Source organism: Oryzias latipes, chromosome 17 (genome assembly GCF_002234675.1).
Source record: "Oryzias latipes chromosome 17, ASM223467v1".
Lineage (NCBI taxonomy): Eukaryota > Metazoa > Chordata > Actinopteri > Beloniformes > Adrianichthyidae > Oryzias > Oryzias latipes.
This window is the reverse complement of record NC_019875.2, coordinates 434,475-454,995: the sequence shown is the minus strand read 5'-3', so window position 1 is coordinate 454,995 and position 20,521 is coordinate 434,475. Positions and strand designations below refer to the sequence as shown.

Below are 20,521 nucleotides of genomic sequence, written 5' to 3'. Positions count from 1 at the left end.
TAAATAAAACCCCAAGGTTTCTAACTTTGGAATTGGAGGCTATATTTATGCCATCCAGGGAGACTATCTGATCAGACAGAGCATCTCTCAGGTTTTTAGGACCTAGTATAATGACCTCAGTTTTTTCTGGGTTTAGGAGGAGGGAATTAATTGTCATCCAGGTCTTGATGTCTCTGATGCAGGCATTCAGTTTATCAATATGGTCATTCTAGTCATTTAATGGTAAATGGTAAATAGCGTATACTTCTATAGCGCTTTTCTACCGACAAGACCCAAAGCGCTTTATAGTCACGGAGCCAATTACCCAGTCACACACACATTCACACGCTGGTGCCGGCTCCGCTGCCAAACACTGGCGCCAACCTACCAACAGAGGCAAGGTGGGGTTTAGTGTCTTGCCCAAGGACACATCAACTCATGGGCGTGCAAGACGGGAATCGAACCTGCAATATTACAAACTACCACCCTACCGCTACACCACGGCCGCCCCTTAATGGATAAATACAACTGCGTATCATCTGCATAACTGTGAAAATTAATGCTGTTTCCTGATTATGTTTCCTAAGGGCAGGATGGGTCCTAGAACTGAGCCCACAATGAAAAAATGTAAAACCTTGGTCAAATTAATTTGGATCGCTAGTAACTAGTTTGTCTGATAGTCAAACCTCAGATCCAGGAATAACAGTGCAGTTTCTGTCCTGGTTGTGGAACAGTGGAGCAGCTTTACAACCTCTTTAGAGTGCTGGAGGGTTCATGGGAGTTCGCTTATCCAGTCCATATGTGTTTTGTGGATTTGGAGAAGGCGTTCGAACACGTCCCCCGTGGTGTCCTGTCCAACAGCTGGGCAAACAGATGAGAGCTGAGGGCCTCTTGTGTTGGACATATTTTACTTTAACAAGAGGGGTTATTAATCTTCAGACAAACCAAAGGTATGTCTGAATAAACCCCTTTTGTAATTGAGGCCAAACTTTATTAATTTCAAACATGTTTGAAGATCTTTGGTGTTGGACCGGACGGAAAAGGAAAGAGGGGAAGAAGAGAGAGGGACGTTAGAGAGAGGGGGGGAAGGAGGGTGATAGTAGGAGGGGAAGGGGGATAAGACCATGAAGCAGCATAAAGCAACAAGTTTACTGGTTGTTCATCACCATGGTAAGGCTCAAATTCAGTGCAAAAAGGGCGGAGCCTGTCCACACACACACCCAAGTGTCAAACACACCTGCTAGCTGCAAAAATGTCCATCTGTCGACATGTACACAAAACAGATAGTGCTCACACGCATACTTATGCCTTAAAACCAACTAGTGTGAAACATTTCAGTCATTCAGTCACGCAAACCGCCAGTGCAAAGGTGAGCCAACACCCGTGCTCAGGTGAGTGCTCATGTTCTTCTAAAATGGATGGTGGAATGTGTAAAGAAGGAGGGAGAGCGCCCAGCCATCCCCACCCCAAGACCCCCACCGCAGCAGCAGCGGCAGCCGGAATCCCCCCCACGCCACACGGATACCGGCAGGAAACAACCGCCGCCCGGGCGACCAAGCCCGCCACCCAGGCCAGGGCCAGCAGGACCGCCGCAAGGCCCCCAGAGCCAGAGAGCAGGGAGGCACGGAGGGAAAGAGAGGGCCGCCCCAGCCCAACCAGGAGAACAGCCCCCCCGCCGCGCCGGGAGAACCCAACGCAGGGCCCCACCAGAGAGGGACGCCCACAGCCCCAGACGAGCACCCCACCACCACCCAGGAGTTCTGGGCATCCCCCCGCCCCAACCCCAGGTACGAGCCAGGACCCCCCAAGGGAGACCCGCTCCGCACTCCAGGCAGCCATCCGCCCGGCCCACGGTTGGTCCAGGGAGGAGCAAGGCAGGGGCCCGCCGCCCCCGCCCAGGAGGGGGGAACCCCGGGGAAAAAAGAGGGCCCACAAGGGGTGTTGTAAATATGGCCCGACCAGGCTCGGCCACAGTTGGAAATTTGGCGGGGCCCAGCGCTCAGGAGCAAGGACCAGAACCCACCCCCCAGGGACACCAACACCCCCCGGCTCAGATGTAATGTGAACCCCCCCACCGCGCGGAGAGAGCACCGCCGGGCCCAGGAAGCCGGCACCCCGGGGACACGGCCGCCGTTGCAAAGGGGCCCGTACCCCCCACCAGGGAAGAGGCAGGGGACAGATGGTCCTAGGTCCCACCTTCCTTGCAAAATGTGTGTGCGTGTATGTGTGTTTAAGAGGGTGTGTGTGTGCATGTGTGTGTGTTTATGTTGGGATGTATATATTGAGGGGGGAGGGGTGTGTGTACTAAGGGGGGTGCAGTTAAAATTGGCGGGTAGGGCATTAAGGGGACATCTCCTGATTACTCACAGTGATGTCCCCTCACCCCCCCCACCAAGGGGCCCTAAATGTCTAAGGTGCGGTTAAAATTGGCGGGTAGGGTGCCAGGAGGACATCTGCTGCTTGCTGGCAGTGATGTCCAAGCACCCCCCCTACCAAGGGCCCTACATGTCTAAGGTGCAAATAAAACCGAAAGAGGGGGGGCCCACTCCATACGGCAACCATAGGAGGGGGGGCCACTGCCTAGTAAACCCCCCCCCCCCAAGGCTCATCGCAGGCTAAGCCCCCCACCCCCTCACCCTATTATGAGGTTATATGAGTAAGGGGGTAAGTTGGGGACAGCTGGTAGACTGTCCCCCAGTGGTCAAACAGCTGTCCCCCGCCCCCCCCCCCCCCCAGCAAGGGGGCCAGGCCCACCCAGCCCAGGGGCCCCACCCACGGAGGCGCCGACACCCCAGGCCCAGCACCACCCACCCCACACACAGGGAGAGGAGCCAGAAAGCGCCGGCCCCCCCCGGAGCAAGCCCAGGCCCCCACCCCCAAACGCCGGCCCTAGAAGAGCTCTGGTCAGGCCTCGACGGGACCGAGGCAGCCAACCGGCCGGGGAAACCGCTGATGGCCTCAGCGGAGACCCCGACCCGTCAACCCCCCCTGCCCCGTACCAATAGTGCCCCCCCCCCCTCCCCCAGAATGCCCCCCCACAGGACAGGGCCGACAAGACCCCCCACCCCAGACCCCGCAGCCGAAGCGGATGACTCTCTATAACCGGTTCTGTTTATAGTCCATATGGACAGAATTCCTAGGTGCAGCCAGGGCCCGGATGGGGTCTGGTTTGGGGACCCCAGGATTTTATCTCTGCTTTTTGCAGATGATGTTGTCCTGTTGATTTCATCGAGCCAGGACTTCCAGCATGTATTGGGGCAGTTTGCATCTGAGTGTGAAGCTGCTGGGATGAGGGTCAGCACCGCTAAGTCTGAGGCAATGGTTTTTTACTGGAGAACGGTAGTTTGCTCTCTCTTGGTGGGTGAAGTGCTCCTGCTCCAGGTGGAAGAATTTAAATATATTGGGGTCTTGTTCACAAGTGGGGGAAGATCGAAGTGTGAGATCAACAGGCAGATTGGTGCAGCTGTACCGGTCCGTTGTGGTGAAGAGAGAGCTGAGTCAGAAAGCGAAGCTCTCAGTTTACCGGTCGATCTTCATCCAGTAATGAAAGAATGAGGTCTAGAATACAAGCGGCCTAAATGTGCTTCCTCCGCAGGGTGGCTCGGTGCTCTTTTAGATATAGGGTGAGAAGCTTGGTCACCCAGGGAGAGCTCGAAGTAGAGCCGCTGCTCCTCCACATCGAGAGGAACCAGTTGAGGTGGCTCGTGCATCTAGTCTGGATACCTCCTAGATACCTCCCTGGGGACTTGTTCCAGGCATGTCTCACTGGGCAGAGGCCATGGGGAAGTCCCATGACACGCTGGAGAGACTACGTCTCTCGGCTTGCCCTGGAACGCCTCAGGGTCCCCCCCAGAGGAGCTGGAGGAAGTGACCAGGGAGAGGGAAGTCTGGGCATCTTTACTTAGACTGCTGCCCCTGCAACCCGGTCCCGGATGAGCAGAAGAAGATGGATGATGTAACTCAATCTGGTTGGGTTTAGAGATTGACCTGGTTATAGTACAGCAATATTTATCCTTAACATAGTTGGCTACTCCAGCACCCTTACCAACTCTATCAGCTCTATATACATTGTAGCCTTGTATAGCAGCATCACTATCAGTAATAGACTTTTTCAACCATGTTTTTGACAAACCTTTGTCAGATTAGTTGTTAGAACCTGTAGCTTAATTACATTCAATTTTGGCAGCTAACTTCTGACATGAAAGTGAAGAAATTGAAGTTCAGATCTGCGTTTAAAATCAGGCCTAATGTCTTGGCGGGGGCCTGGATTGAGTTACACATTACCAGAAAGGAAAAGTAGAAGAAATGTGACACATTTCATCCTATGAGCATGCTTGTTAAATGCAGGGTTCTAGCCTCTTGAAAAAATTTTTTATCCCATCCTGAGAGGCACAACATTGGATTATTCCTTTGTGACTCTCTCACAAAGACCGTAGAATTTAAGGTGTTTTTCATCTTGAAAGTGTTGTTGTAAAATAATTGTGGAGTTATTGGTTGTAAAAAATTGGCAGGTTTATAATTCAGAGATTTCTGCAAAGGTCCAACAAGAGACAGAATCCACAGATAACAGATCAGACAGAACACTTTGCTGTGACACCTCGATACCTCAAAAGTGTGAGATTGGCTAATTTTCATACGGCAAAAATCATAGATTAGGAAAACAGTATTTGCAGGATCTCTCCAGTGGAGTGGAGTGAAGCAAGTAAGGGTTAATGGCCGACGAAGTGTGCGTTCTTTCTTTTTTTTTTTTTTTTTTTTCCAACTTGTCCTGTCCAACAGCTGGGCAGACAGATGAGAGCTGAGGGCCTCTTGTGTGGGACATATTTTACTTTAACAAGAGGGGTTATTAATCTTCAGACAATCCAAAGGTATGTCTGATTAAACCCCTTTGTTATTGAGGCCAAACTTTATTAATTTCAATCATGTCTGAAAATCTTTGGTGTTGGACCGGACGGAAAAGGAAAGAGGGGAAGAAGAGAGAGGGACGTTAGAGAGAGGGGGGGTAGGGGGTGATAATAGGAGGGGAAGGGGGATAAGACCATGAAGCAGCATAAAGCAACAAGTTTACTGGTTGTTAATCATTATGGTAAGGTTCAAATGTAGTAAAAAAATAAATAAATAAAAAGGGCGGAGCCTGTCCACACACACACTCAAATGTTATAAACACACCTGCTAGCTGCAAAAATGTCCACCTGTCGACATGTACACAAAACAGATAGTGTTCACACGCATACTTATGCCTTAAAACCAACTAGTGTGAAATATTTCAGTCATTCAATCATGCAAACTGTTAGTGCAAAGGTGAGCTAACACCTGTGCTCAGGTGAGTGTTTTTGTTCTTCTAAAATGGATGGTGGAACGTGAAAAGAAGGAGGGAGAGTGCCCAGCCATCCCCACCCCAAGACCCCCGCCGCAGCAGCAGCGGCAGCCGGAATCCCCCCAACGCCACACGGGAACCGGCAGGGAACAACCGCCGCCCGGGCGACCAAGCCCGCCACCCAGGCCAGGGCCAGCAGGGCCGCCGCAAGGCCCCCAGAGCCAGAGGCCAGGGAGGCACGGAGGGAAAGAGAGCGCCGCCCCAGCCCAACCAGGAGAGCAGCCCCCACGCCACGCCGGGAGAACCCAACGCAGGGCCCCACCGGAGAAGGACACCCACAGCCCCAAACGAGCACCCCACCACCACCCAGGAGTTCCGGGCATCCCCCCGCCCCAACCCCAGGTACGAGCCAGGACCCCCCACTCCAGGCAGCCATCCGCCCGGCCCACGGTTGGTCCAGGGAGGAGCGAGGCAGGGGCCCGCCGCCCCCGCCCAGGAGGGGGGAACCCCGGGGAAAAAAGAGGGCCCAAAAGGGGTGTTGTAAATATGGCCCGACCAGGCTCGGCCACAGTTGGAAATTTGGCGGGGCCCAGCACTCAGGAGCAAGGACCAGAACCCACCCCCCAGGGACCAGACACCCCCGGCTCAGATGTAATGTGAACCCCCCCACCGCGCGGAGAGAGCACCGCCGGAAGCCGGCACCCCGGGGACACGGCCGCCGTTGCAAAGGGGCCCGTACCCCCCACCAGGGAAGAGGCAGGGGACAGATGGACCCAGGTCCCACCTTCCTTGCAAAATTTGTGTGCGTTTATGTGTGTTTGAGAGGGTGTGTGTGTGCAGAAGAGCTCTGGTCAGGCCTCGACGGGACCGAGGCAGCCAACCGGCCGGGGAAACCGCTGATGGCCTCAGCGGAGACCCCGACCCGTCAACCCCCCCTGCCCCGTACCAATAGTGCCCCCCCCCCTCCCCCAGAATGCCCCCCCACAAGACAGGGCCGACAAGACCCCCCACCCCACCCACCCCCAGACCCCGCAGCCGAAGCGGATGACACCCAGAGCGACCGGGGGCCCCAAGAGGGTTGTCCCGTCCCGCCCCAGAGCCAGGGAAGGGCCGATCCCAGCCCCAGGTGGAGATGGGAAGCCCATCCAGCGCCGCTGGGCCCCCCCCCGAGCAGCGCCCCCCGCCAACCCCCCCCAGCACAGGCAAAGGGACCACCCCCCCAAGCCAAGCCAGACCACCACCCCACCCCCCCCACCACGCACCCCCTCACCCAAGCCCAGAGGACCACGCAGCGCCCCAGCCCGCCCCACCCAGGCGCCGGACCCGACCCCCCGACCAACGGAGCCCCCACCACCCCCCGCCAGGCACCGGAGGCCCCGACCCCCACCCCGGCCCACGGCAGAAGGGCAAGGAGCAGCGACGACCAGGCCCCCCCCACCCCCTAAGTCATGGAGTTAGCTATGGGAGACCAGAGAGACCGAATTCTTTCAAAGTTACTTGAACTTTGGGCTGACATTTTTTCTAAGCTGATATGATCAAGCAGAAGATTTCTGTGTTGAGTTATATTTATATTTTTTTTGCTTTTCCAATTTATTAAAATAGTTTTTTTTAGCAATGCAAAGAGTTATGAAAATGATAGAGCCTAATCCTCCTTCTACATCGATGGCACTCATGTCACCAAGCACACAAAGTGACGGTGAAGCTGTGATTGAAACCTTAAGCCAGACTGATAGATCGGCACATACCTGCTGCCAGAGAGCCTGGACAGGCGTGCAGAACCACAGTGCATGCATGTAATTGTCGGGTAGATTACTGTCACAGTGCTGACAAATGTCTGAGTTACTGAGACCCATCTTGAACATCCTCTGTCCAGTGTAGTAAATTCTGTGAAGAGTTTTGAAATGGATTAGCTGCAGATTTGGACTTTTTGTCATTTTAAAGGTGTTTAGACAAAGTTCTGACCAAAAACTTTCATCTGTGCTGATGCTCAAATCCGCTTCCCATTTTGTTGTCGGACGTGAAATATTGTTATCTAAATTGCATAAAAGTTTGTATATTTTGGAGAGAGTTTTATTCATTGAGAAATTGATCAGAGTGGTAACTACATCTGGTAGCTTTAAATCGTTGTCTCTGTATTTAAACTTTTTAGTAATAATTGATTTAAGTTGCTGATATTCCAAGAAGTTATATATTCCATGTTTGTCTTGAAGTTCCTGGGGGGTTATGAATCTTCTATCAATAATTATGTGCTCTAGTTGTTTTATGCCCCCTGTTTGCCAAGCTGGGAAGTGGATCATTTTTTTGTTTATGAGGATGTCTGGGTTGTTCCAGATGGGTGTCATTTTGCACGGTTGAATTGATGATTTTGATATTTTGAGAAATTCCCACCAGGCTGTTAAAGTGGCATTTATATTAATACTTTTGAAACAATCCTGTTTTTTAACTATTTGACTAATAAATGGAAGATCTGACAGGTTGATCTTTCCACATAACGCCTGTTCCAAGTCTAACCATGAGTTGGTTTCTGGATTATTTTTTAACCATTTTAAGATGTATTGTAATCTATTTGCAAGAAAGTAATTGTGGAAGTTAGGTAATTCTAATCCTCCACAGCTTTTTGCAGATTTTAAAGTTTTTAGACTAATTCTTGCAGGTTTATTGTTCCATAGAAAGCTTGATATGGATGAGTCTAATGTTTTGAACCATTTTAATGGCGGTTGTGTGGGAATCATTGAGAAGAGATAATTAACTTTGGGTAAGATTTTCATTTTAACCGTGGCTACCTTGCCCATAAGGGACAAAGGCATGTTGGTCCAGCGTGTTAGATCGTCCTGTATGTTTTTCAGTAATGGGGTGTAGTTTAGCTGCACCAGTTCTGATATTTTGGGGGAAAAATAAATACCTAGATATTTTATATTGCCTGATTTAACTGGTATTGTGAGTCCTTGCTCCGCATTACTGTTCAGTGGTAATAAAACAGATTTATTCCAATTAATGGAATAGTCTGATATAGAAGAGAATTCATTAATGATTGTTGCCGTTTCATTTACAGAATGTATATTACTTAAAAACAGTAATATGTCATCTGCATAGAGACTAATTTTATGATGACTGTGTTTGGTTTTAATTCCTTTAATACTCTCATTCTGTCTTATTGCTGCAGCTAGAGGCTCGAGAATTATTGCAAAAAGAGAGGGGGAGAGTGGGCAGCCCTGTCTAGTTCCTCTTCCAGGAAAAAACCTGTTGGAAGTCTGTTTATTAGTTCTAACTGATGCATTGGGGTTGTGATATAATATTTTGATCCAATTGATGAATGATTCTCCAAACCCAAACTTATGGAGGGCAGCAATGAGGAACTTCCAATTTACTCTATCAAAGGCTTTTTCAGCATCCAGTGATAGTATAGTCATTTCCTGGTTTTTGATGGTGGCAAAGTCTATTATGTTAACGAGTCTTGACATTGTCATCCGAGTGTCTGCCTTTGATGAATCCAGTTTGATCAAAGTCAATTATGTGAGGAGTGACTTTTTCTATTCTCTGTGCTAGTGCTTTGCAGATAATTTTAACATCTGCATTAATTAAAGAAATGGGGCGATAGCTTGAAGGACTCGTGGGATCTTTGTCTGGTTTTAGAAGAAGGATAATGTTGGCAGAGTTTATGTTAGGTGGTAGAGATTGGCTTTCATTGATAAATTTTACCGTTTTATAAAACGTTGGTGCCAGTTGTTCCCAGAATTCCTTATAAAACTCTGCAGGAAAGCCGTCAGGCCCTGGTACTTAGGCATAAGTAACAGAGCTTCATGAAGCTCTGACAACGAGAGCGGAGAGTCTAAATTTGTGATTTGATCTTCGTTTAACTTGGGCAGGTTTATATTGTTGAGAAATGAGTTGATGCTTTGTTCTGATGGATTGATCTGTGGAGTGTATAAGTTTTGATAAAAGTCTTTAAACGCATTATTAATTTTGACCGGGTCATGGGTGACATTCCCTGTTTGGTCCATAATAGAAGTGATTGTTGATTTTTCTTTATTAATTTTAAGCTGATTAGCTAGAAATTTGCCAGATTTATTTGAGTTTTCATATCTTTCCAGTCGAAGCCTTTGTATCTGGAATTGTGTTTGTTTATTGATGATGTCATTTAACTGCAGCTTTAAATTTTTCAGGTCGCCCAGTATGTGTTCCTGTGCAGAAGCATTATAAGCAGTCTCCAGAGTTTTTATTTTATTTTCTAATTCTAATAAATCTGCTTTCTCTTTGCGTTTTTTATGCGTTGAATAAGAGATGATTTTCCCACTCATGACTGCTTTTGCTGCTTCCCAAAGAATACTTGGTGATATTTCAGAAGTATTGTTGAATTCTAAGAAGGTTGCCCACTCTTTTTTAAAGAATTCAATAAATTCCTGGTCTTTTAACAGAGATGTATTAAACCTCCAGGTTGAACCCGAGGGTCTGGGTACTTCCCTTGAGATAGTAACAGAAACTGGTGCATGGTCACTGATAATAATTGGATGAATGTTGGAACTTTTAATTTCTTTCAAAAGGGAGTTACTGACTAATAAATAATCTAAACGAGAGTGTGAATGGTGAACTGGAGAAAAAAAGGTGAACCCCTAAGTGCTTGGATGACATGAGCGCCAAGCGTCGCAGAGACCCAGATCATTCATGTACTGCTTTAGAATACTTGCAGACTGCCATGTACGCTGATTTGCTGCTGTGCTGAGTCTGTCAAGTTCAGGGTCCAAAACAAGGTTGACGTCTCCTCCTATAATGATTGTGGAGTCAGAGTGAGCTGAGAGTGAGGTGAAGAATCTGTGAAAGAAGGAAGAGTTGTCAACATTAGGACCGTATACACTCGCTATACAAAAGTCCTTATTCTGAATGGATATATTAATGATTACAAATCTGCCTTCTGGGTCAGTAACTGTATCCTTATGAGTAAATGTAACATTTTTATTAATCAAAACTGCAACCCCTCTTTGTTTGGAGTTGAAACTGGCAGAATACATAGCTGGATACTGGGAACAGCACAGGAGTTGACCAGCTGATAAAGATAAATGGGTCTCCTGCAGCAGAGCTATATCTGCTTTAAGATCATTCAGGTGATTTAACACTTTCAATCTCTTTGGCCCAGAACCAAGTCCACGCACATTCCAGCTAACGATGTTAAGACTGTTCATAGCTGTTCTAACCGGGGGAGTGCAAGGCTAAATAGTGCGTGTGCCCGTCCGTGTGCGCGTGCACGCTGTGCGTACCTGCTACACTGACAAGCGCTGTGCGTTGTGGGTGAACGTGTCTTGGCTGTGAGCTGCATGTTGCGTGCGTCCTGTGTGAGCCTAAGTGAAGTTTTTGCAGTTTATCAACGTGTGTGTGCGGGATCGCGTGTGCATGCTCTTATGCGCGCTAGTATGCGCGCGCGCCCGTTCCGTGCATAAATAAATACTTACCGTGGTTGCGTTGACTTTACCTGATTCACATATGAGGACATGGGAAGGGGGGGGGACAAGAGAAAAGAGAGAGGGAAAGAGAAAAAACAAAAACAACGAAACAACAGAAACATGAATGTGAGAGAAAGAAAAAACACTTTTCCTGAGATGTGTGGATTATTGATGATCCGATTATTTCCTATTCAATTAAATAAGTTTGCTGGTTTCTTCTGGGCAGCGCAGATGTCAGTGCGCCTCTGAAAGCCTTCAGCACAGCCAGGGTGTTACCTCTGGGTCCCGGAACAGCTTGCCGTTCACAAAAAGTTTATCAACGGCAACCACCGCACGGGCTCCAGCAGACAGGTGCTTCCTCCTCAGCGGGAAGAGGATTTTCCGCCGGCGGAGGATCTCGCCTGGAAACTGGTCATTCACGCTATAATGTGTGTCTCTCAGCTCTCGCCCTCTGCTTTTTACCTGCTCCTTTTGTTTATAATGTTCAAATTTAGCAACAATAGGACGGGGACGCTGATTGTCCGGCCTTTTTCCTCCGAGCCGGTGAACCCTGTGAAAGGAGATCTTCTGGACTTCTTCCTTGGGAAGCTTCAGGTGGACCTCTATGAAGGACTTAACAATGTTCTCCGGGACTTCTCCTGCCTCTTCTGGAATCCCTGCGAACACTAGATTGTCCCTCATGCTCCTCGCCTGAAGATCCAGGAGGGTTTCTTTGATGGATCGATTTTCCTCAGAAAGACGGGCGGTGTCGTTGCCCAGGGTCTTCACGGTCTCTCTGAGGGCCTGGTTCTCCGCTGCGAGCTCCTGCACCTGCTGTTGGCTACATTCCAGAGACTCTCGCAGACCTTGGAATTCCTTATGGAGGATCTCCAGCAGATTTAAACGGCAATCAAGGCTGGAGAGCTTTTTATCAATTGAATCCAGGATATCACTCATGTTGCTGCCTGGGGAGGAGGCAGCCCCCAGGGAGTCTTCGGGACTGTTGCGTTTGGTGGACGGAGTGGCGGTGTTGGATTTCCTCATGAGGCAGGTATTGAAACACTCGTCGATGTAATTCTCCAGATCCTCCAGGTCCTCCAGGTCATCCAGGCTGGCAAATGCTTGACAAACTTTTTCAGATTTTTATTTTTTAACTTTCTGGATTATTTAAATATGGCGGTGTAATGAAATAAATCAAAAATGTTTGTTCACAACTTACGCGCCGCCAAGTAAACTCACCACACTCCTCTCGTCGGCTCTCGCGATACTACAGCATCACGTGTCTCTGCTCCTCACGTGTCTCTCTGCTCCGTCCGGCGTGCGTTATTTCTTTTTAACGCACGCCGTGGAAGCCTGAACCGTCCGACGCAAAGCGGTGGACAGTAGCTTCCGCGAAGTGTGTTTAAAAAGTAATAAACGCACACTTTGAAGGCCATTAACCCGCTTATACCATGGTCACTTACAAAAGCAATACATATTAACCAGTTTTTAGTCCTTAATTCTTGTTTTTTTCCAATTTGGATTGCTTTTCTCACAAAAAGAGGACTATGTGTCGCGCTGCATCACATAACATATAGTCCGCGTCACGCAGCACCACCGCTTCAGTCAAGATTCGGCGATATATAAATGCTGATCTTTCTGATAGGTTGAATAAAGCATCAGTTCAGAGAGAAAGTTCTCCTCTTATTGCTTGTTTTTGTCCAGATAATGAAGCAAAAGGTTGTTTTAAAGAAGCCGGCTCAGTGATACAAAACATTTAAGCTAGGTGACCGGAACTTCTTTTTTCACCGAGTGGTTATCAGGTTTTAATGCATACCCAGCAGCCAATCAGAATATAGTATTCAACTGGACCATGGTATAATCTTAGATATGTTAGGGTGGGGGGTTGACAGAGTACCCAAATGCAGAGAGGAGGACGCTGGGGTTGCAGGTGAACAAGAGCTTTAATAATTAACAAAAAAAACTACAAACCAAAATCACTGCTGAGCAGGCTAGAAAACTCGAAATTCTCAAAGGGGGAAACGGCAAACTTCACTACACAGGGGAACAGCATAATAAACTATGGACCAGCACAGGAGGAAGGGAAAGAAGGGACTTAAATACACACAGGACTGACGAGACACAGGTGGAAACAATGAGGGATCACAAAGTAAAACTCGCAACAACAACACAACAGGAAAACCTACAAAATAAAAGAGGAAGTGAACTCAAACATGACAGAACAAAAAAGAACCAAAAAACAAAAGCAAAGAAACTAAAACCGTTCCGAGGTTCCAAACATAAAAATGTCAACCAAGTAAAAAAGGGGAAAACCCGGAGGCTATCAAGATGAAAGGAGATAAACATCCAGGAGATCCAGAGCATTCAGATTACAATCCACAGTCTAGTAGGCCTCTGGAGCTTCTCAGTGTTTGAAGATCAATAGAGGATCACAGTTGATTAAAATGCAACACATCAGGAAAAGGGAGTTGCCATCATTCTTGGCTGGATAAAAAAGTTAAAATTCCAAGTTAAAACAGCTAAGGTATCTGGAATAGTACACACTCCAACAAACGAGGAACTGTGCCAGCAGCCATATCGGATTCACACGCCCCGAATCTTGGATTCTTGAATGGGCTGCACAGTGGCGTAGCGGTTAACCCTCTCACCTCACAGTGAGAAGGCCTTGTTTCAGATCCTGTTTGGGTTCCTTCTGTGTGGAGTTTACATGTTCTCCCTGTGAATGCGTGGGTTTTCTCCTGGCACTTTGGCTTTTTCCCACAGTCCAAAAACATGCTTTGTAGGTTAATTAGCATCTCTGAATTGTACCTAGGTGTGTGGTCTTGCAACAGACTGGCAACCTGTTCAGGTCGCCCAACAGTAGCTAGGATAGGCTCCAGCATTTCTGTGACCGTGAAAGGGATTTAGTGGGGTCTGAAGATGGGTGGATATTATGTAATGTTTTTAGACCAAACCATAACATGTTATTTTAGAGCAAATGAAATGTTTTCACACAGAGGTGTGGTGACTTTTTGCTTTGGTTAAGGATTTTCAACCCCCCCAGCTTGATAAAAATTAATCAGAAATGGAGCAAACATTTTTTCACAGCATCACTCTATTTCTTTTTGCTCCTGCTGTACAAGTTGTTCTGCCCATTTTCCTCTATGGTTTCCTGCATGAGTGTTGATTTTTGTCTGCAGGTTTCCTTGGAAACAGAGTCTTCTGTGACTGTAGTTCAGCTGCCTGATGGTCAGACTCTGCCGATCCAAAGAATCATCCAGGCTCCTCAGACCTCTGTTATTCAGGCGCCCCAAGTCCAGAATGTTCAGGTGGGAACAAATAGAGGCCCGAGTTTATGTATTGATTGCATTCGATTAATTTGGGGATAGCATCCAAATTATAAATGATTTCTTAAAACAAAAGGATCACAAGTCTCTGTTTAGAAAGAGTGAAGCCATGCTTCAACTCCAGACAAATCTTAGTCTTGACTTAATTCCGCTTCAGGCCAAACAAAACATTCCTGTTATCCTAAACCACAACATTTAAAACAAAATGTAGTCAATGCCTTACTGGAAGTGTTTTTGCAATATCTGCAGAATTTCCTTCTGCTTTTGCTCCAGGCTGCTGTATGCAGAAATCTTTTCACTGTCTGAAGACACTGAATAAACATTCTTGACGAATAGTCAGGACACATTCGAGTATTGCACAGCGCCGACCATTCGCGCCATTTTTGAATTCAGAGTGGGGTTATAAATATATCTGTTCTTATGGAGAGACATCACCCATCCTGTTAAGAGTAGTAATAAATCAGCCACGGATATTTATTTTTTACTCTCTATAAGATGTACGCTTGTTTCATTCGCAGCACACGAATTGAGCACGAGGAAGAGAGTCAGACAGAAAGATAGACAGATAAAACAAGGTGAAACAACATCAACACAGAAAGATAAAGAAACTATGACACAACAGGAAAAGAAGCAAACCTGCAACCTTTTCCCTTTTGAGGATCTAGAGCAGTGGTTCTCAAATGGGGGTATGCGTACCCCTGGGGGTGCGTGGAGGTACTGCAGGGTGTACGTGACGCTTTTCAAAATATCTACCTAAATCAGTGGGCTCATCCTCATAATAAATCTTGAGAAAAATTATTTTGTAAAAAGTTCGATAAAATATAAATATGCGTTCATGCACTGAATTTTATATTCAGTAATTAGTTTCAATATCCTTTGAAATAAAACGGTGCCCCCCCCCCCCCCCCCCCCGCCCAAAACACACACACCAAGTTAGTTTGACCCACTGACGGCACACACTCATCAACGACCTGTCGTGACCATAACACTGTAACGATGGAGGCGTGGTTAAAGCGCAGCAGCCATGCTGCTGAAAGTACAGATGGACAAGTGAAAAAGAAAACAAAACAAGAGGCCACGAAGTCCAGAAAGTACAATGAAGATTATGTTTTAATGGGATTTACGTCCACGAGCTCTGACCCACCCGAGGCACTGTGGGTTTTTTTTGCGGGGATAAGTTAGCCAACGCTAGCATGAAGCCGGCACACCTCCAGCGGCATCTCACCACAACACATGGATGTCACGTTGGTAAGGCACCAGAGTTCTTCAGGAGAAAACTTTCTGAGTTCAAGTCATCCCAAGCCACAATGCCAAAAGTCTCCACTACATCAGCCAAAGCCCTGGAGGCTTCTTACGCGGTGTCTTTGCTTGTTGCTAAAGCCAAAAAACCCTTCACCATAGCGGAGACCTACTGCTCCCCACCGCTGTGGTATTGGCCGAAACTATGCTGGACATAAAAATCAGCGGATACATTAAAAACTGTGCCTCTGTCTAATGACACCGTTTGCCGCAGAATAGATACCATGGGCGCAGACATTATCGAACAAGTTGTGGGGAAACTTGGCGACTCATTTTCACTGCAGCTGGATGAATCCACATATTTGAGTGGACATGCGCAACTTGTTGCATTTGTGAGATACATCGACACGGACGACATCTGTGAACACATTCTATTCTGCAAAGAAATGGAGGGGCGAACAACCGGAGAGGACATTTTTAATGTCGTTAACATGTTTATCAGCTGGAAATCCTGCAGCCGCGTCTGCACAGATGCGGCTGCATCAATGACGGGCAGCGCAAAAGTACGACGGAGTTTTAGGGCCACGGTGAGGAAAAAAAATTCTGGCCAACATGACGAGATTAAAGTCGTCATGTCGACTTTAATCTCGTCATGACGAGAAAAAACTCGTCGTGTCAAGATAAAAGTCGAAATAAAGTTTCGAGATTAAAGTCGCAATGTTGCGCGCGAGAAGTGAAGCTGAGTCTTTCAGGAGTATTCAGTGTTATGGCTAATGTTAGTGAGCTAGTGGCTTTATGGCCACCAAAAAATAGTAATTTTATTAGGAGATAAAAACTCGTAAATTTACGGGAAAAAAGTCATAGATTAACAAGGAGAAAACCCAGAAGTTGTCTGTTTATCGGAGCCTAGCTTGAAGATGAAATATGTGGAGCCTTTTGTGAAGCTTTATTTCCGGATTATAGGTTTAAAACAAAGAGATTCTGAGTCTTCTGGCGACTCAAAATCAGATTATTTTCCGTGGAGCAGTCTTTCCGGGGTTCAGTGTCAGTAAAGCGGACTTTCATATGTAAAATAAGGAGCTCAGAGACACGTTTGGGTGTAGAGGATCGCTGCAGCCTTTATTCTCCTTTTCATTCACATAACCTGAAGTTCATCTGTCACATTACGTCATGAACCTGTCATCAGATCCGAACACCAATGCGGAAGTAAACAGTGTTACATACGCCCACTCCTGCAGATGAAGCGACCCGTTTGATCATTAAAAAACAAAGATGAATGAAAATAGTCTATTATATTAGCATTACAACGTTGAAAAAGGCAAAAAGTGCTTCTCCTCCTCAGACGGAAGCGTCACACAAACATAGAGATCTTGTCTTTGGTGGAGGAAGAAAAGATTCAAGCAAACAGCTGCAGTGGCCAATGGCTTCATCATCGGGCTGCAGTGATCCTGCAAACCAACCATCAATAAATAAAACTTTAATAACTTGTAAATCAAACAAATGACCCTCCAGACATTTGGAACGTTATCAATAAACATTCAGCTCACCTGTTCAACTGAGTTTAGTCGGTCTGCTCTGCTGCTGCACGGCGTTCACCTGCTGCTCTGATGCTCACTTCCACAATAATCTCGTAAATCTACGAGTTTTTTTCTCTCGCGCGCAACATTGCGACTTTATTCTCGAAACTTTATTTCGACTTTTATCTCGACAAGACGAGTTTTTTCTCGAAACTTTGTGTCGAGTTTTTTTTCGTCATGACGAGATTAATCTCGTCATGTTGGCCAGAATTTTTTTCCCTCACCGTGGCCCTAAAACTCCGTCGTACGAAAGGCCTCATAGCACGGATTAAAAAAGAAAATCCCGACATCAAGTGGACGCACTGTGTGATACACAGGGAAGCGCTAGCGTCCAAGAAAATGAGCCCTGTGTTGCACGATGTTTTGAACGACAGCATTAAAGTTTTAAACTTTATCAGGTCAAGGCCACTTAATGCACGTTTGTTCCGCAGCCTCTGTGAAAATACGGGAGCTGAACACACAGAACTGCTCCTGCACACTGAAGTATGCTGGCTGTCCCGTGGGAGAGTACTGAGCAGGCTGTTTGAGTTGCGAGCTGAAGTGCACACCTTCCTGACAGAGCACGGATCTCCCCATGCCACCATGTTTGAGAACACGGACTGGCTTGCAAAGCTTTGCTATCTGGCAGATATATTCAGGAAACTGAGTGAACTGAACATGTCCCTGCAGGGCAAGGACACCAGCATCCTGAACCAGTATGACAAGGTGGGTGGTTTCCTGAAGAAAGCAGAGATGTGGAAAAGGGCATGTGATCAGGAGGATTTCACCTGCTTTCCTCAGTTGGATGTGTTTCTCTCAAATGAGGATGTGGCGACAGCTCCGGTGAAGTTAGTCATAGTGGGACATTTGGCTAACTTGATCAGTGGTTTTCACTCCTACTTTCCTGTCATGGATGAGAAATCTGTGCAGCTGGATTGGGTGAGAAACCCATTTCTCTTGTCTGAAGCAAACAGAAGCAAGCTTCCTGTCACTCATCAGGAAAAACTGATGGAAGTATCATCTGACCGTGGCCTGCAGATGAAGTTTGGTGCATCCACTCTCACACAGTTTTGGCTGTGTGAGAGGCAGGAGCACCCTGAGCTGGGACAGAAAGCTTTGGAGCAGCTGCTACCGTTTGCATCCACATATTTATGTGAGGCCTCCTTCTCAGCAATGATGCTGATCAAAACGAAGCAAAGAAACAGAGGGTGCCTGGAGAAGAGCTTGATCACTGCAGTTGCCTCCTTGCCACCAAGAATGACAAAGATCCTCAGTGAGGTGCAAGCTCATATTTCTCATTGAAATGTATTGAGTACATTTTTTTTCCTGTTCATAAATCACTGCCTGTTACATGTTGTTCAATTCAAGTCAAATTTTCAATGCAAAGTGATTCAAATGCAATCTTCTTTTTTTTTTATCCTAAAAGAGTTAACGTTAATTATTATTTGTGAGCAAATTTTTATTTATTAAATTAATTTATTTTGTAAACTAAATATTATTTATTTATAATTAAGTTATAGATTTATTTCTGTGAACAGATTTTTGTTATTCATGTATATTTTTTATTTTATTTGTTATTAGCAGCATTTTGCACATTTGAGTTTTGACTGGTTTTATGCCTTCTGGTGGTCAACGTCTTCTGTTTTTCGTTTTTGATTGTACATGCAATGTTTGCCATATGAATGTTTTTGTCAGGTTTGCTGTTGTTTGGCTTGAATAAATCTGACTTTACAGCACTGTACCTCTTTTTTCTTCCAAAAACGTTTTGCCCATGTCAGGGGGTACTTGACTAAAAATATATTTCTAAGGGGGTACATCACTGAAGAAAGTTTGAGAACCGCTGATCTAGAGCACATATGTCAAACTCAAGGCCCCAGGGCCAAATGTGGCCAGCGAGAGCTTCAAAGTTTTTAATTTCTTAAAATATATATGTATTTTTAGTTGATTACATATTATTTATGTGTAGCTGCTGTTGTATTTATTCAATGTTTGCAGGTCTTATGTGTGTGTGCAGAGAAAATGTTGTCATCAAACCATCAGTTGGATGCAAGGCTGTGTGCAGCCTATTTATATAAAATGTTACATTATAATACATGTTCTTTCTAGCTCAGTTTTATGTTATTTTTCTTTATTCACTTGGACAGTTTGATCCTTCATTAATGGAGTTATGTGGGCTTCAACAAGCGGAAAAAAATTAAAAGGGATTTATGCTAAAGTAACAAGCAAACATGTGTTGCAACTGTAATTGTCACTTTAAAAAGTTATAATAAATAAATAATGCGTTATTTAACATTAAGGAGTAGTTACAATTATTTTTCATTACATTTAGTTACATGTAGAAATTATATCTGACACTTTGAGGACAGACACTATGCTGATGTGCCCCTCAGTGAAAATGAGTTTGACATATGGCGTTTCATCTCTGCCATAAAGGAAAAGGGCGTAAAGACAACTGAGCAGGTGTATTCAGGAACTGAGTGAGGAACCTTACAACCACGCAGGCGCAATTCTAACCGAGCGACCCCCCACTTTACAACTGCACGCTTGCAATCCCTGGAATGCAAAGAGACACGATTGTGAGGCACAGTTTAAACTGTAAACTATAAAAGTTATCAGCTACGCGGAGGAACACGGGAATAGAGCAGCTGCAGTTCGGTTAAATTAGATCTTCACAGATTCGGACTTCCTGCTTCAATAATTCTTCTGATCAACGTTCAAGTGTGTCAGCAAGTATCTCAATCATTTTGTATTAACACAGAGAGTGAACCACAAATGCATTTCTGAAGAAAAAAGATTTTTTTTATTGCCTTTTAATCAGAATTGTTTGCTTCAAGCTGTGAATCCAGACATGCAGTGAGCCGGCTGCCAAGGGACCATCAACAAAGTGTAAACTCTGTGAAACACCATTCTGTAAAAATCAATAAACTTTTAAAAAGCGAATACATGTCTATATTTATATGAACTGGTAATGGAAAGAATCTTAAAAGCAGAGCAGATGATTACTGACTGAAGCTGAGACACTTAGATTTTTAAATTTTATCAGCAGTGAACAAATAAAAGCATATAAAGCACATATTAAGAAAAACACAGTTTTTAACATTAACAATTCATTGTGTGCATAATTTTCTATTATAGATGATGATTTAATTAAACCAACAAAACAATCTGAAGAGCTGATTAGGAGCTGAAAGAGTCAGCTCTTAAGTGAGCCAAGCCAGAAGAAACTGTTCTCTATAAGAGCCAGAACTCCTATCACTAAACGAGCAGAGGCTTTGCTTGCATTACTTCTGTGGTCACATTCCTTTAGAAACAGGGGGAACCAATTTTAAGTCACTAATCCATTTTAAAGTCAATACATTGATTCAAAAACCTAACATTTTTTCATAAAATGGATTGCAGATGTTGATGAGAAATACTGTTTTTTTTCTGCTTTCTTTTGTCGTACTATCCTTCAGCTAATCATCGGCAAGTGATGCAAACAGCTCAGACCTACTTCAGGTGGCTGACTGGACTCACGTCTTGCAAGTCTTGAGTCGTGACTCATAGCCGTTAGCTTTGACCCGCAAGCCGGCTCACCAACGCTACAATGTAATTTTATGCAATAAATTGAGCGTCAGGGCACCTTTTGACATGGTGGATAGATTTTGTCCCATAATATTATCCCATAGTTCTCAGTAGTGAGCGTTTTGT

General features: G+C 45.8%; 1 protein-coding gene across 2 annotated transcripts in view; it reads left to right on the top strand.

Moving 5' to 3' along the window:
* Positions 1-20,521, top strand: part of LOC101157884 (cAMP-responsive element modulator) — a 58,123-nt gene that overhangs the window by 27,613 nt on the left and 9,989 nt on the right. Inside the window, exon 3 of one of the 2 annotated variants that reach the window (XM_023965168.1) lies at positions 13,890-14,018. The exons of the other annotated variant lie outside the window; for it this stretch is intronic. Within the exon in view, the coding sequence (XP_023820936.1) occupies positions 13,890-14,018 (129 nt within the window). The remainder of the gene's footprint in view (positions 1-13,889; positions 14,019-20,521) is intronic. 2 annotated transcript variants of the gene reach the window in all.